Consider the following 13,701-nt stretch of genomic DNA (forward strand, 5'->3'; position numbering starts at 1 on the left):
GACTATGTACAGCTGCAGCGATCGGTTAGCTGCTCAGATAGTAGATGTTTGAAGTTGTTGAGGGAGATAAAAGTCTCCAACTTCAGCGATTTTTGCAATTCGTTCCAGTCACAGGCAGCAGAGAACTGGAACGAAAGGCGGCCAAATGAGGTGTTGGCTTTAGGGATGATCAGTGAGATACACCTGCTGGAGCGCGTGTTGCCATCGTGACCAGTGAACTGAGAATAGGCGGAGCTTTACCTAGCATGGACTTGTAGATGACCTGGAGCCAATGGGTCTGGCAATGAATATGTAGCGAGAGCCAGCCGACTAGAGCATACAGGTCGCAGTGGTGGGTGGTATAAGATGCTTTAGTAACAAAACGGATGGCACTGTGATAAACTGCATCCAGTTTGCTGAGTAGAGTATTGGAAGCTATTTTGTAGATGACATCGTCGAAGTCAAGGATCGGTAGGATAGTCAGTTTTACTAGGGTAAGTTTGGAGGCGTGAGTGAAGGAGGCTTTGTTGCGGAATAGAAAGCCGACTCTAGATTTGATTTTAGATTGGAGATGTTTGATATGAATCTGGAAGGAGAGTTTACAGTCTAGCCAGACACCTAGGTATTTATAGATGTCCACATATTCTAGGTCGGAACCATCCAGGGTGGTGATGCTAGTCGGGCATGCGGATACAGGCAGCAAATGGTTGAAAAGCATGCATTTGGTTTTTCTAGCGTTTAAGAGCAGTTGGAGGCCACGGAAGGAGTGTTGTATGGCGTTGAAGCTCGTTTGGAGGTTAGATAGCACAGTGTCCAAGGAAGGGCCGGAAGTATACAGAATGGTGTCGTCTGCGTAGAGTTGGATCAGGGAATCGCCCGCAGCAAGAGCAACATCATTGATATATACAGAGAAAAGAGTCAGCCCGAGAATTGAACCCTGTGGCACCCCCATAGAGACTGCCAGAGGACCGGACAACATGCCCTCCGATTTGACACACTGAACTCTGTCTGCAAAGTAGTTGGTGAACCAGGCAAGGCAGTCATTAGAAAAACCGAGGCTACTGAGTCTGCCGACAAGATTATGGTGATTGACAGAGTCGAAAGCCTTGGCCAGGTCGATGAAGACGGCTGCACAGTACTTTCTTTTATCGATGGCGGTTATGATATCGTTTAGTACCTTGAGCGTGGCTGAGGTGCACCCGTGACCGGCTCGGAAACCAGATTGCACAGCAGAGAAGGTACGGTGGTATTCGAGATGGTCAGTGACCTGTTTGTTGACTTGGCTTTCGACGACCTTAGATAGGCAGGGCAGGATGGATATAGGTCTGTAACAGTTTGGGTCCAAGGTGTCTCCCCCTTTGAAGAGGGGGATGACTGCGGCAGCTTTCCAATCCTTGGGGATTTCAGACAATATGAAAGAGAGGTTGAACAGGCTGGTAATAAGGGTTGCGACAATGGCGGCGGACAGTTTCAGAAATAAAGGGTCCAGATTGTCAAGCCCAGCTGATTTGTACGGGTCCAGGTTTTGCAGCTCTTTCAGAACATCTGCTATCTGGATTTGGGTAAAGGAGAATCTGGAGCGGTTTGGGGGCGGAGCTGTTGGCCGAGGTTGGAGTAGCCAGGAGGAAGGCATGGCCAGCCGTTGAGAAATGCTTGTTGAAGTTTTCGATAATCATGGATTTATCGGTGGTGACCGTGTTACCTAGCCTCAATGCAGTGGGCAGCTGGGAGGAGGTGCTCTTGTTCTCCATGGACTTTACAGTGTCACAGAACTTTTGGAGTTAGAGCTACAGGATGCAAATGTCTGTCTGAAGAAGCTGGCCTTGGCTCTCCTGACTGACTGCGTGTATTGATTCCTGACTTCCCTGAACAGTTGCATATCGCGGGGACTATTCGATAAGTTGTTCAGCCTGCTGTTAAACTGTTCAGCCTGCTGTTAAACTGTTCAGCCTGCTGTTAAACTGTTCAGCCTGCTGTTAAGTTGTTCAGCCTGCTGTTAAACTGTTCAGCCTGCTGTTAAACTGTTCAGCCTGCTGTTAAACTGTTCAGCCTGCTGTTAAACTGTTCAGCCTGCTGTTAAGCTGTTCAGCCTGCTGTTAAACTGTTCAGCCTGCTGTTCTAATACTTTATAAGTTGTTCAGCCTGCTGTTCTAATACTTTATAAGTTGTTCAGCCTGCTGTTCTAATACTTTATAAGTTGTTCAGCCTGCTGTTCTAATACTTTATAAGTTGTTCAGCCTGCTGTTCTAATACTTTATAAGTTGTTCAGCCTGCTGTTCTAATACTTTATAAGTTGTTCAGCCTGCTGTTCTAATACTTTATAAGTTGTGCAGCCTGCTGTTAAGTTGTTCAGCCTGCTGTTCTAATACTTTATAAGTTGTTATACACTTGATCTCTCTGTATCAGCATTAACGACCTCCCCCCGACCCCCGACCCCTGCCCCTTGCAGAGCGGACTGGCCGCGGGACCAGTGTGCTCCTACATACTTCCCCAAATTCAGGAATGGGTGGGAGCCCCCGGCTGAGCTGTTCAGGACCTCCCCGTGGGAGACAGAGGGATCAGGGGAACCTCCCAGGTCCCCCATATCCAACCTCCTGTCCCCCTACAAGTCAGACGAGGTGTGTACACAGACACACACATACAGACACACACACATTTTATACTCATACATTTTTAGGCTGCTGTCCATTTGAGTCATTCTAGTAGATTTTTCCCAACCATCCAGACTCCTCCCAGCCATCCATTGTTAGTTCTTCATTTGTTTGTTTACATTTCTTCAGTGATGCAGGTTTGAAATACTTTGAGTTATTTACTAGTTCAGTGTGTTACACTAGTCAGAAACACGCTAGTCCAGAACATCGTTTTTTTATTGCATTTTTTATTGAACCTTTATTTAACTAGGACAGTCAATTAAGAACAAATTCGTATTTACAATGACGGCCTAACTCGGCCAAACTCTCCCCTAACCCGGACGATGCTGGTCAGATTGTGCGCCGCCCTATAAAATTTTCTCTCTCTTTCAGATTTTTGGAACCCAGTCTTTAAACTCATCGAATGGGTAAATGGATTATATTTCCCAGATTACTACTACTGTGATTCTACATTACATGCTGCTACTACCATTACTTGACAAAAATGTTAATGTTATTTCTTGAGCTGCTATAAAACGTATACGCTGTTGTAGTGTTAATACAGACCATGTAACAGAAGTGTAGCTAAATCTGGGCCAATATTTATTGTGCATGATCCATGAGAAATAACTCATGCATTTGTGTCCTGTCCCAGGTCCAACAATGGGCTGACCACCTGGTCCCGTAAATATGCCAAGATCCGCTACCACTTTGTGGCCCGCAATGCCAATGAACTGTCAGTACTGCAGGACGAGGTGCTAGAGGTACGACATCTATATTATAATACTGTCAGTACTGCAGGACGAGGTGCTAGAGGTACGACATCTATATTATAATACTGTCAGTACTGCAGGACGAGGTGCTAGAGGTACGACATCTATATTATAATACTGTCAGTACTGCAGGACGAGGTGCTAGAGGTACGACATCTATATTATAATACTGTCAGTACTGCAGGACGAGGTGCTAGAGGTACGACATCTATATTATAATACTGTCAGTACTGCAGGACGATGTGCTAGAGGTACGACATCTATATTATAATACTGTCAGTACTGCAGGACGAGGTGCTAGAGGTACGACATCTATATTATAATACTGTCAGTACTGCAGGACGAGGTGCTAGAGGTACGACATCTATATTATAATACTGTCAGTACTGCAGGACGAGGTGCTAGAGGTACGACATCTATATTATAATACTGTCAGTACTGCAGGACGAGGTGCTAGAGGTACGACATCTATATTATATGCGGAGTGACATGCAGAGTCAGTGACATGCAGAGTGACATGCGGAGTCGGAGTGACATGCAGAGTCGGAGTGACATGCAGAGTCGGAGTGACATGCAGAGTCGGAGTGACATGCAGAGTGACATGCAGAGTCGGAGTGACATGCAGAGTGACATGCAGAGTCAGAGTGACATGCAGAGTGACATGCAGAGTGACATGCAGAGTCAGAGTGACATGCAGAGTGACATGCAGAGTGACATGCAGAGTCAGAGTGACATGCAGAGTGACATGCAGAGTCAGAGTGACATGCAGAGTGACATGCAGAGTCAGAGTGACTTCTGGGTTGTGGGTTCGATTCATGCTTGGGACACATGAAAATGCATGTTTCAGATTAAAAAACAACAACATGCTAAATGGTATATTATTATTATTATTATTATTATTATTATTATTTAGGTCATTGTGGCGGCAGCATAACCTAGATCGAATCCCGAGCTGACATGATAAAACTCTGTCGTTCTGCCCCCTGAACAAGGCAGTTAACCCACTGTTCCTAGGCCGTCATTGAAAATAAGAATTTGTTCTTAACTGACTTGCCTAGTTAAATAAAGGTACACATTTAAAAAAAAAAAGTGGCCCTGCAGGTGATAGAGGACGATAAACAGTGGTGGAAACTGAGGAACAGGAGTGGCCAATCAGGATATGTCCCCTACAACATCCTGGATGTGGTCAAACTAGAGGAACCACACGGCATGGCTGAACCTCTCTATAGCCAGGTAACATTACACACACAAACATTATCATAAACGCACACATTAGAACACACACACACACACATTATCATAAACGCACACATTAGAACACACACACATTATCATAAACGCACACATTAGAACGCACACACACACACATTATCATAAACGCACACATTAGAACACACACACACATTATCATAAACGCACACATTAGAACGCACACACACACACACATTATCATAAACTCACACATTAGAACACACACACACACATTATCATAAACGCACACATTAGAACGCACACACACACACATTATCATAAACGCACACATTAGAACGCACACACACACAATCATAAATGCACACATTAGAACGCACACACACACACACATTATCATAAACGCACACATTAGAAAGCACATACGCACACACACACACACTATCATGCACAATATGATATACAAACACATTATCACAGACATGCACACACTCAATATCATATGCACACATATTATCACACACACACACACACAGCTACTGTTCACACATAACCTTCAGTTATGCACTGCAAGTATAGAGGGAATGTGCAGTTATGCACATTCCCTCTATACTTCTAAAACACACCACACAAACACATCTTCATGATACCACCCCTTCTCCGTACTTTACAAGCCCTGTACCCACCTACCAATGCATCCTGGAAACCAGTTGAACACATTTATAACTATATAAATCTAATCTATTGGATATATATAACTATATAAATCTAATCTATTGGATATATATATAACTATATAAATCTAATCTATTGGATATATATAACTATATAAATCTAATCTATTGGATATATATAACTATATAAATCTAATCTATTCATTCATTATTAACGTTGTTTCATGTGTCTTTCTTTTGTCTCTGTGTGTGTCTGTGTCACCTCTGGTTGGCCAGCCCTACAGCCCTACAGCCCTACAGCCCTACAGCCCTACCTCTCCCTCCAGCTCTCTAGGTAGAGGGGAGAGCTTTGACATGGGCCGCTTCAAAGAATGTGAGTCTCATAGCTTTCGTTTACTACTGCACAATCTAGATAACTGCTTATCTGAGCTATCTGAGCTTAAGGTTTTTACGAGTTTCCTCATCTTAGCCAAGAGGACCTCAGCACTTATAGATGAGCAGGTATACCTCTTAAACAGTTACTTCCCCTGTCTCTCCGTTCTCCACATTCTGTTAATTCTCTCTCTCTTTCTGTCTCTCTCTTTCCCTCGGTCTCTCTCTCTCTCCCCTGCCATTGATCCTCTGTCTCTCCCTCCCTCTCTCTCTCCCTTCCCCCAGCTCGGACACACCAGATGGATGAGGTGAATGATGAGTTGTTGAAGAGGATCACTACTAATAAGTCCAATCCTCCGGGCCGTAACTTCAGGGTAGAGCGCCCCTCAGACAGCAGCTCCTCTCCTCCTCTCACCTTAGACTCCAGCCCACCGCAGGTCACCGCCTGGCTCAATGCCAAGGGATTCTCTAAACCGTGAGTCACCATACTTGGCTGTGTGTTAAGAAGACATGATATACGCACGCACGCACACACACACACACACACACACACAAAAACATAAATAAACACACAGGCAGGCAGGCAGATATCAGTTAAAGTTTATGTACTTACAATCGTGAGGAAGAGAGAAAAGTGACAGTGCTGGCTTCAGTTATCTCATGGTATTATCATGCTATATAGTCTTCAGTTATCTCATGGTATTATCATGCTATATAGTCTTCAGTTATCTCATGGTATTATCATGCTATATAGTCTTCAGTTATCTCATGGTATTATCATGCTATATAGTCTTCAGTTATCTCATGGTATTATCATGCTATATAGTCTTCAGTTATCTCATGGTATTATCATGCTATATAGTCTTCAGTTATCTCATGGTATTATCATGCTATATAGTCTTCAGTTATCTCATGGTATTATCATGCTATATAGTCTTCAGTTATCTCATGGTATTATCATGCTATATAGTCTTCAGTTATCTCATGGTATTATCATGCGATATAGTCTTCAGTTATCTCATGGTATTATCATGCGATATAGTCTTCAGTTATCTCATGGTATTATCATGCTATATAGTCTTCAGTTATCTCATGGTATTATCATGCTATATAGTCTTCAGTTATCTCATGGTATTATCATGCTATATAGTCTTCAGTTATCTCATGGTATTATCATGCTATATAGTCTTCAGTTATCTCATGGTATTATCATGCTATATAGTCTTCAGTTATCTCATGGTATTATCATGCTATATAGTCTTCAGTTATCTCATGGTATTATCATGCTATATAGTCTTCAGTTATCTCATGGTATTATCATGCGATATAGTCTTCAGTTATCTCATGGTATTATCATGCTATATAGTCTTCAGTTATCTCATGGTATTATCATGCTATATAGTCTTCAGTTATCTCATGGTATTATCATGCGATATAGTCTTCAGTTATCTCATGGTATTATCATGCGATATAGTCTTCAGTTATCTCATGGTATTATCATGCTATATAGTCTTCAGTTATCTCATGGTATTATCATGCTATATAGTCTTCAGTTATCTCATGGTATTATCATGCGATATAGTCTTCAGTTATCTCATGGTATTATCATGCTATATAGTCTTCAGTTATCTCATGGTATTATCATGCTATATAGTCTTCAGTTATCTCATGGTATTATCATGCGATATAGTCTTCAGTTATCTCATGGTATTATCATGCGATATAGTCTTCAGTTATCTCATGGTATAATCATGCTCTATAGTCTTCAGTTATCTCATGGTATTATCATGCTATATAGTCTTCAGTTATCTCATGGTATTATCATGCTATATAGTCTTCAGTTATCTCATGGTATTATCATGCTATATAGTCTTCAGTTATCTCATGGTATTATCATGCGATATAGTCTTCAGTTATCTCATGGTATTATCATGCTATATAGTCTTCAGTTATCTCATGGTATTATCATGCTATATAGTCTTCAGTTATCTCATGGTATTATCATGCTATATAGTCTTCAGTTATCTCATGGTATTATCATGCTACATAGTCTTCAGTTATCTCATGGTATTATCATGCTATATAGTCTTCAGTTATCTCATGGTATTATCATGCTATATAGTCTTCAGTTATCTCATGGTATTATCATGCTATATAGTCTTCAGTTATCTCATGGTATTATCATGCTATATAGTCTTCAGTTATCTCATGGTATTATCATGCTATATGGTCTTCCGCTAGCTAACTGTACTATTAGAACCAGGAAAGGTCACCTAGCCAGTGCAAGTTTACAGAGAAAAATGCTCCAAATGCAAACTCAACATTGCTCTTTTTCTTGTGGAATAGGGTAATCAAATCAGTTCACTAGCCTTGCAAACATCCCACTAGATAAAACATTTAGTTAGAACATTTGACATTTTGTGAATTTATATTGCAAATATTTAGTATGTTCGTATTTTGTTTGTTCAATATTGAAAGGAAGGTGGAGTGTCTGGGTATCCTGACTAGAGCTCAGTTCTTCTCTAGTGTTTAATATGTTATACAAGGAATTATGGGTAACAGACTTCGGATACCTATAGATTTAACTATGGTTTGTGGAAAGTAACTATTTTTGGGGAGGAACAAACAGTAACTTTGGAGGTGACTATTTCAATACAGATACCCCCAAAATAACTATTTTAAACTATTTCAATACAGGGAGCAAGGGGTCTACGGTTGGGTAGGGAACACCCCCCACCCGTGCCAATCCAATAGGGGGCACCCCTGGTCATTTTGGACCTTTTTCAAAAAAAGTCCCACTTCTCCCTCATCATACATGACAAATAGACCATCTAGGTTGATTCATGGCTTAACATAGGGCTATATATCATTTGGGCAGTATAAATGCCATTTGGAAATGGTTCACTGACTTTTGGGTTTGGAAACCGACTTCCTATGATCGTACATGGCAAATGGACATAACATCCTGATTTGGCACTTTCAATACTTTCATATTGCATTTGGACATTTCTTATGGCATTTGGCAAAAAAAAAACAAGTGACTTTTGACTTCCTATGATATCATATTGCAAATGCGCAAAACATCCTGATTTGGCACATTCAATACTTTCATATTGCATTTGAACATTTCTTATGGCATTTGGCAATGGTTCACTGAATTTTGACTCCGACTTCCTATGAAATCATATTGCAAATGGACAAAACATCCTGATTTGGCACTTTCAATACTTTCATATTGCATTTGGACATGTCTTACTGCATCTGGCAATGGTTCACTGACTTTTGACTTCGACTTTTGACTTCCTAGTAAATCATATTGCAAATGGACAAAACATATGCCTTATGGACAAGTAAAAAAAAAAAATATGACAATAAAATATGACAAAAGTATGTGTAATTGACAAAAAAAATTGAAAGAATTTCAAAAAACGGTCCAGAAAGCCCTTTTTTAAGTTGTTTTGAATTTGGAGCCCTGCAATTTCACTGGCTGTTGTCGAGGTATCCCATAATTAAAATTCCTCAATCATACAAGTATTTTACACCATTTTAAAGATAAACTTCTTGTAAATCCAGCCACAGTGTCCGATTTCAAATAGGCTTTACGGCGAAAGCACAACAAACGATTATGTTAGGTCAGCACCTAGTCACAGAAAACCAGAAAGCCATTTTCCAGCCAAGGACAGCCCTCACTGTTCTTGTGCCTGTGTAGTTAAACTGTAATTACTTCAGGAGCAGCATTTTATTAGTATGTTGTTACATAATTATTGAGTAATTGCATTTTAATTGTATAACAAAGAGCTGAGAGTATTTGTAACTACTGACAAGAGGAATAGTGACTTCGTTATTCCATTTATGTAATAACTCACTTATTATGCAATTATAAAGCAATTTCCAAAATCATATGCAACACTATTGTTGCTATTGTAATGATCACAAAGATAATACACATGTATAATAACTTGGTGTCAGGTGGTACGTTATGTCTCACTCATTATGAAAATATGTGTAAGTCATTTTGGGGCTGGAAGAGTGGGTTATCTTGATGATTCCATGTCCCTCATATGTTTCATTAACACACATTACTTGTTGTCGTCTTTGGTTCTTCATTACATTTTGGGCAGACATCAAATACAATTTTTGTTTTCAAATAACTTGCATATATTCAAATACATTAAAATAGTATTCATTTTTCTGAGACCTGTATTTGAATATCACATAAAATAATTGCCTTTGAAAACGCTACATTTCTAACTCTTCATTAAACTACCTAGAGTATTTCAAAAGTTGGTATTTTAAAATAAACTACAAAATACAACTATTTCCTGCCCATGTCTGATGGATAATGCAGTCTCTGTTCCCTAAAGCGTGATGGAGTGCCTGGGTGTAGCTCATTATGGGCAATGTAGTCTCTGTTCCATACAGCACAGTGGATTGCCTGGGTATAGAGCATTATGGGTAATGTCGTCTCTGTTCCCTACAGGACGGTGGAGTGCCTGGGGAACCTGACGGGCGCTCAGCTCTTCTCTCTGAACAAGGAGGAACTGAAGGCAGTGTGTGGAGACGAGGGAGCCAGGGTGTACAGCCAGACCACCGTGCAGAAAGCCCAGCTAGAGGTCTGTATCACATGCACACATACTGACACATGAACCACTGTACGCACACACACACACACACACACACACACACACGCACAAGCACGCACGAACACACACACGTTTAGAGCCTTTAGATGTTTAGATATAAAAAATAAAAAAACTCAAACCTGAAAATCTATTTCCAGAAGAACAATGGGAATTCAGAGCTCCAAGAGATTATGAGACGACGACAAGAGAAGATCGATGCCGGCAAGGACTAATCTGAGCATGCTCAATGACTGTCAACCAATCACAGCTCAGCATGGCTGGTCACCATAACAACCCTCTCCAGTAGCAACCAACCAGAAGCCTTCCCCTCCCACAGTGCCCACCCTTTCACCAACTTATTTTTATCAGACAATCGACAGTTAACATTGGCATTTAATATAAATGTTATATACATTTTTTTTTAATTATATATTTATTTTTCATCTTAGTGAATGTGTATGTTTACCTTTTTCTTCAATGATGTTCTCTAGTAATTATGACTATTGCTTTTTGATGCTTTGCCTGACAATGTTTCTATCTTTGTATAGTGGTGAGGGACCATATTAATTTACAGGTGTAGTGGTGAGGGACCATATTAATTTACAGGTGTAGTGGTGAGGGACCATATTAATTTACAGGTGTAGTGGTGAGAGAGATAGTTTGTGCATCTGTGTGAGTGCGTGCGTGTGTGTGTGTGTGTGTGAGTGCGTATGTGACTGATGGCTGTATGTGACTGATGGCTGTATGTGACTGACGGCTGCTGTATGTGACTGACGGCTGCTGTATGTGACTGACGGCTGCTGTATGTGACTGACGGCTGCTGTATGTGACTGACGGCTGCTGTATGTGACTGTCGGCTGCTGTATGTGATGACGGCTGCTGTATGTGACTGACGGCTGCTGTATGTGACTGACGGCTGCTGTATGTGACTGACGGCTGCTGTATGTGACTGTCGGCTGCTGTATGTGATGACGGCTGCTGTATGTGACTGACGGCTGCTGTATGTGACTGACGGCTGCTGTATGTGACTGACGGCTGCTGTATGTGACTGACGGCTGCTGTATGTGACTGACGGCTGCTGTATGTGACTGACGGCTGCTGTATGTGATGTCGGCTGCTGTATGTGATGTCGGCTGCTGTATGTGACTGACGGCTGCTGTATGTGATGTCGGCTGCTGTATGTGACTGACGGCTGCTGTATGTGACTGACGGCTGCTGTATGTGACTGACGGCTGCTGTATGTGACTGACGGCTGTATGTGTGTCCTTGTTTTATTTCCAGGGAATTCTTGAAGAAATGTTTTTGGGTGAAATCAAATCCATAAGGTCCTCAAAAGTACATTTTCAAATTGGATGTTATTGTTCACATATCTGATTATACTCCAATGTATTAAAATGTTATACTGTTTACTGAATAATGCTACATTATAGTTCTGAGCAGTCTGTATTCTATTCTCGTGTCCAGTCACACTGTCCATATTGCAAAATATCCTCCGACTATTACTAAATACAGTTCTGTAATTCATTTGACTTATCCTCCAACTATTGCATCCCTGTGCCACTGTCTATATAAAGTATGCTGTACGTTTACAATTGTCATCCAATCATATTTCTGTTCTGTGTAGACGTGTTCATTCCTTCAATAATAAACGCAAGTTCGGGAGTCAACTCTACTGCTGATCGTATTGAATTCCATCCTTAGGTTACAGATTGTAGTATATTACCTATATTATATATTATATATTATTATAATATATATTATATATATATATATATATATTACCCATATTACCTACCGGTGGTGCAATCCAATCCTGTTCAAGCTCACGTAACGGAGGTCAGAACGTGACGTAAACTCACTGCACAGCTAGCTTGAAATGTTGCAGATGGGGCCATCCAATCGGTACTTTTTTGGTGGCTCAAACCGTTGTTAGGTTGTCAAGGAGGGCGATCAGGTGTGTTGGTACGTTGTCAAGGAGGGCGATCAGGTGTGTTGGTAGGAGGTCAAGGAGGGCGATCAGGTGTGTTGGTAGGTTGTCAAGGAGGGCGATCAGGTGTGTTGGTAGGAGGTCAAGGAGGGCGATCAGGTGTGTTGGTAGGTTGTCAAGGAGGGCGATCAGGTGTGTTGGTAGGTTGTCATGGAGGGCGATCAGGTGTGTTGGTAGGTTGTCAAGGAGGGCGATCAGGTGTGTTGGTAGGTTGTCAAGGAGGGCGATCAGGTGTGTTGGTAGGTTGTCAAGGAGGGCGATCAGGTTTGTTGGTAGGTTGCCAAGGAGGGCGATCAGGTGTGTTGGTAGGTTGTCAAGGAGGTGTGTTGGTAGGTTGTCAAGGAGGGCGATCAGGTGTGTTGGTAGGTTGTCAAGGAGGGCGATCAGGTGTGTTGGTAGGTTGTCAAGGAGGGCGATCAGGTGTGTTGGTAGGTTGTCAAGGAGGGCGATCAGGTGTGTTGGTAGGTTGTCAAGGAGGGCGATCAGGTGTGTTGATAGGTTGTCAAGGAGGGCGATCAGGTGTGTTGGTAGGTTGTCAAGGAGGGCGATCAGGTGTGTTGGTAGGTTGTCAAGGAGGGCGATCAGGTGTGTTGGTAGGTTGTCAAGGAGGGCAATCAGGTGTGTTGGTAAGTTGTCAAGGAGGGCGATCAGGTGTGTTGGTAGATTGTCAAGGAGGGCGATCAGGTGGGTTGGTAGGTTGTCAAGGAGGGCGATCAGGTGCGTTGGTAGGTTGTCAAGGAGGGCGATCAGGTGCGTTGGTAGGTTGTCAAGGAGGGCGATCAGGTGTGTTGGTAGGTTGTCAAGGAGGGCGATCAGGTGCGTTGGTAGGTTGTCAAGGAGGGCGATCAGGTGCGTTGGTAGGTTGTCAAGGAGGGCGATCAGGTGCGTTGGTAGGTTGTCAAGGAGGGCGATCAGGTGCGTTGGTAGGTTGTCAAGGAGGGTGATCAGGTGCGTTGGTAGGTTGTCAAGGAGGGCGATCAGGTGTGTTGGTAGGTTGTCATGGAGGGCGATCAGGTGTGTTGGTAGGTTGTCAAGGAGGGCGATCAGGTGTGTTGGTAGGTTGTCAAGGAGGGCGATCAGGTGTGTTGGTAGGTTGTCAAGGAGGGCGATCAGGTGCGTTGGTAGGTTGTCAAGGAGGGCGATCAGGTGCGTTGGTAGGTTGTCAAGATGGGCGATCAGGTGCGTTGGTAGGTTGTCAAGGAGGGCGATCAGGTGCGTTGGTATGTTGTCAAGGAGGGCGATCAGGTGTGTTGGTAGGTTGTCAAGGAGGGCAATCAGGTGTGTTGGTAGGTTGTCAAGGAGGGCGATAAGGTGTGTTGGTAGGTTGTCAAGGAGGGCGATCAGGTGTGTTGGTAGGTTGTCAAGGAGGGCGATCAGGTGTGTTGGTAGGTTGTCAAGGAGGGCGATCAGGTGTGTTGGTAGGTTGTCAAGGAGGGCGATCAGGTGTGTTGGTAG

The 13,701-nt window shown here is 42.5% G+C and overlaps 1 protein-coding gene across 3 annotated transcripts in view; it reads left to right on the top strand.

The window, feature by feature from the left end:
• The window catches only part of LOC110502665 (epidermal growth factor receptor kinase substrate 8-like protein 2), a 134,505-nt gene extending 122,574 nt beyond the window's left edge, over positions 1–11,931 (top strand). The window contains exons 14-22 of one of the 3 annotated variants that reach the window (XR_005039342.1): positions 2,429–2,597; positions 3,003–3,037; positions 3,265–3,373; positions 4,484–4,615; positions 5,542–5,638; positions 5,923–6,112; positions 10,118–10,250; positions 10,418–10,865; positions 10,898–11,931. Coding sequence is in view for 1 of the 3 variants with exons in the window: in XM_036961472.1 (XP_036817367.1) it covers positions 2,429–2,597; positions 3,003–3,037; positions 3,265–3,373; positions 4,484–4,615; positions 5,542–5,638; positions 5,923–6,112; positions 10,118–10,250; positions 10,418–10,492 (940 nt within the window). In the remaining 2 variants the exon portion in view is untranslated. Of the gene's footprint in view, positions 1–2,428; positions 2,598–3,002; positions 3,038–3,264; positions 3,374–4,483; positions 4,616–5,541; positions 5,639–5,922; positions 6,113–10,117; positions 10,251–10,417 lie in introns of all 3 variants that reach the window. The other 2 variants (XR_005039343.1, XM_036961472.1) reach the window with 2 other exon arrangements.
• Positions 11,932–13,701: the final 1,770 nt, after the last annotated feature.

The sequence above is a fragment of the Oncorhynchus mykiss genome, chromosome 2 (genome assembly GCF_013265735.2).
Source record: "Oncorhynchus mykiss isolate Arlee chromosome 2, USDA_OmykA_1.1, whole genome shotgun sequence".
Taxonomy (NCBI): domain Eukaryota; kingdom Metazoa; phylum Chordata; class Actinopteri; order Salmoniformes; family Salmonidae; genus Oncorhynchus; species Oncorhynchus mykiss.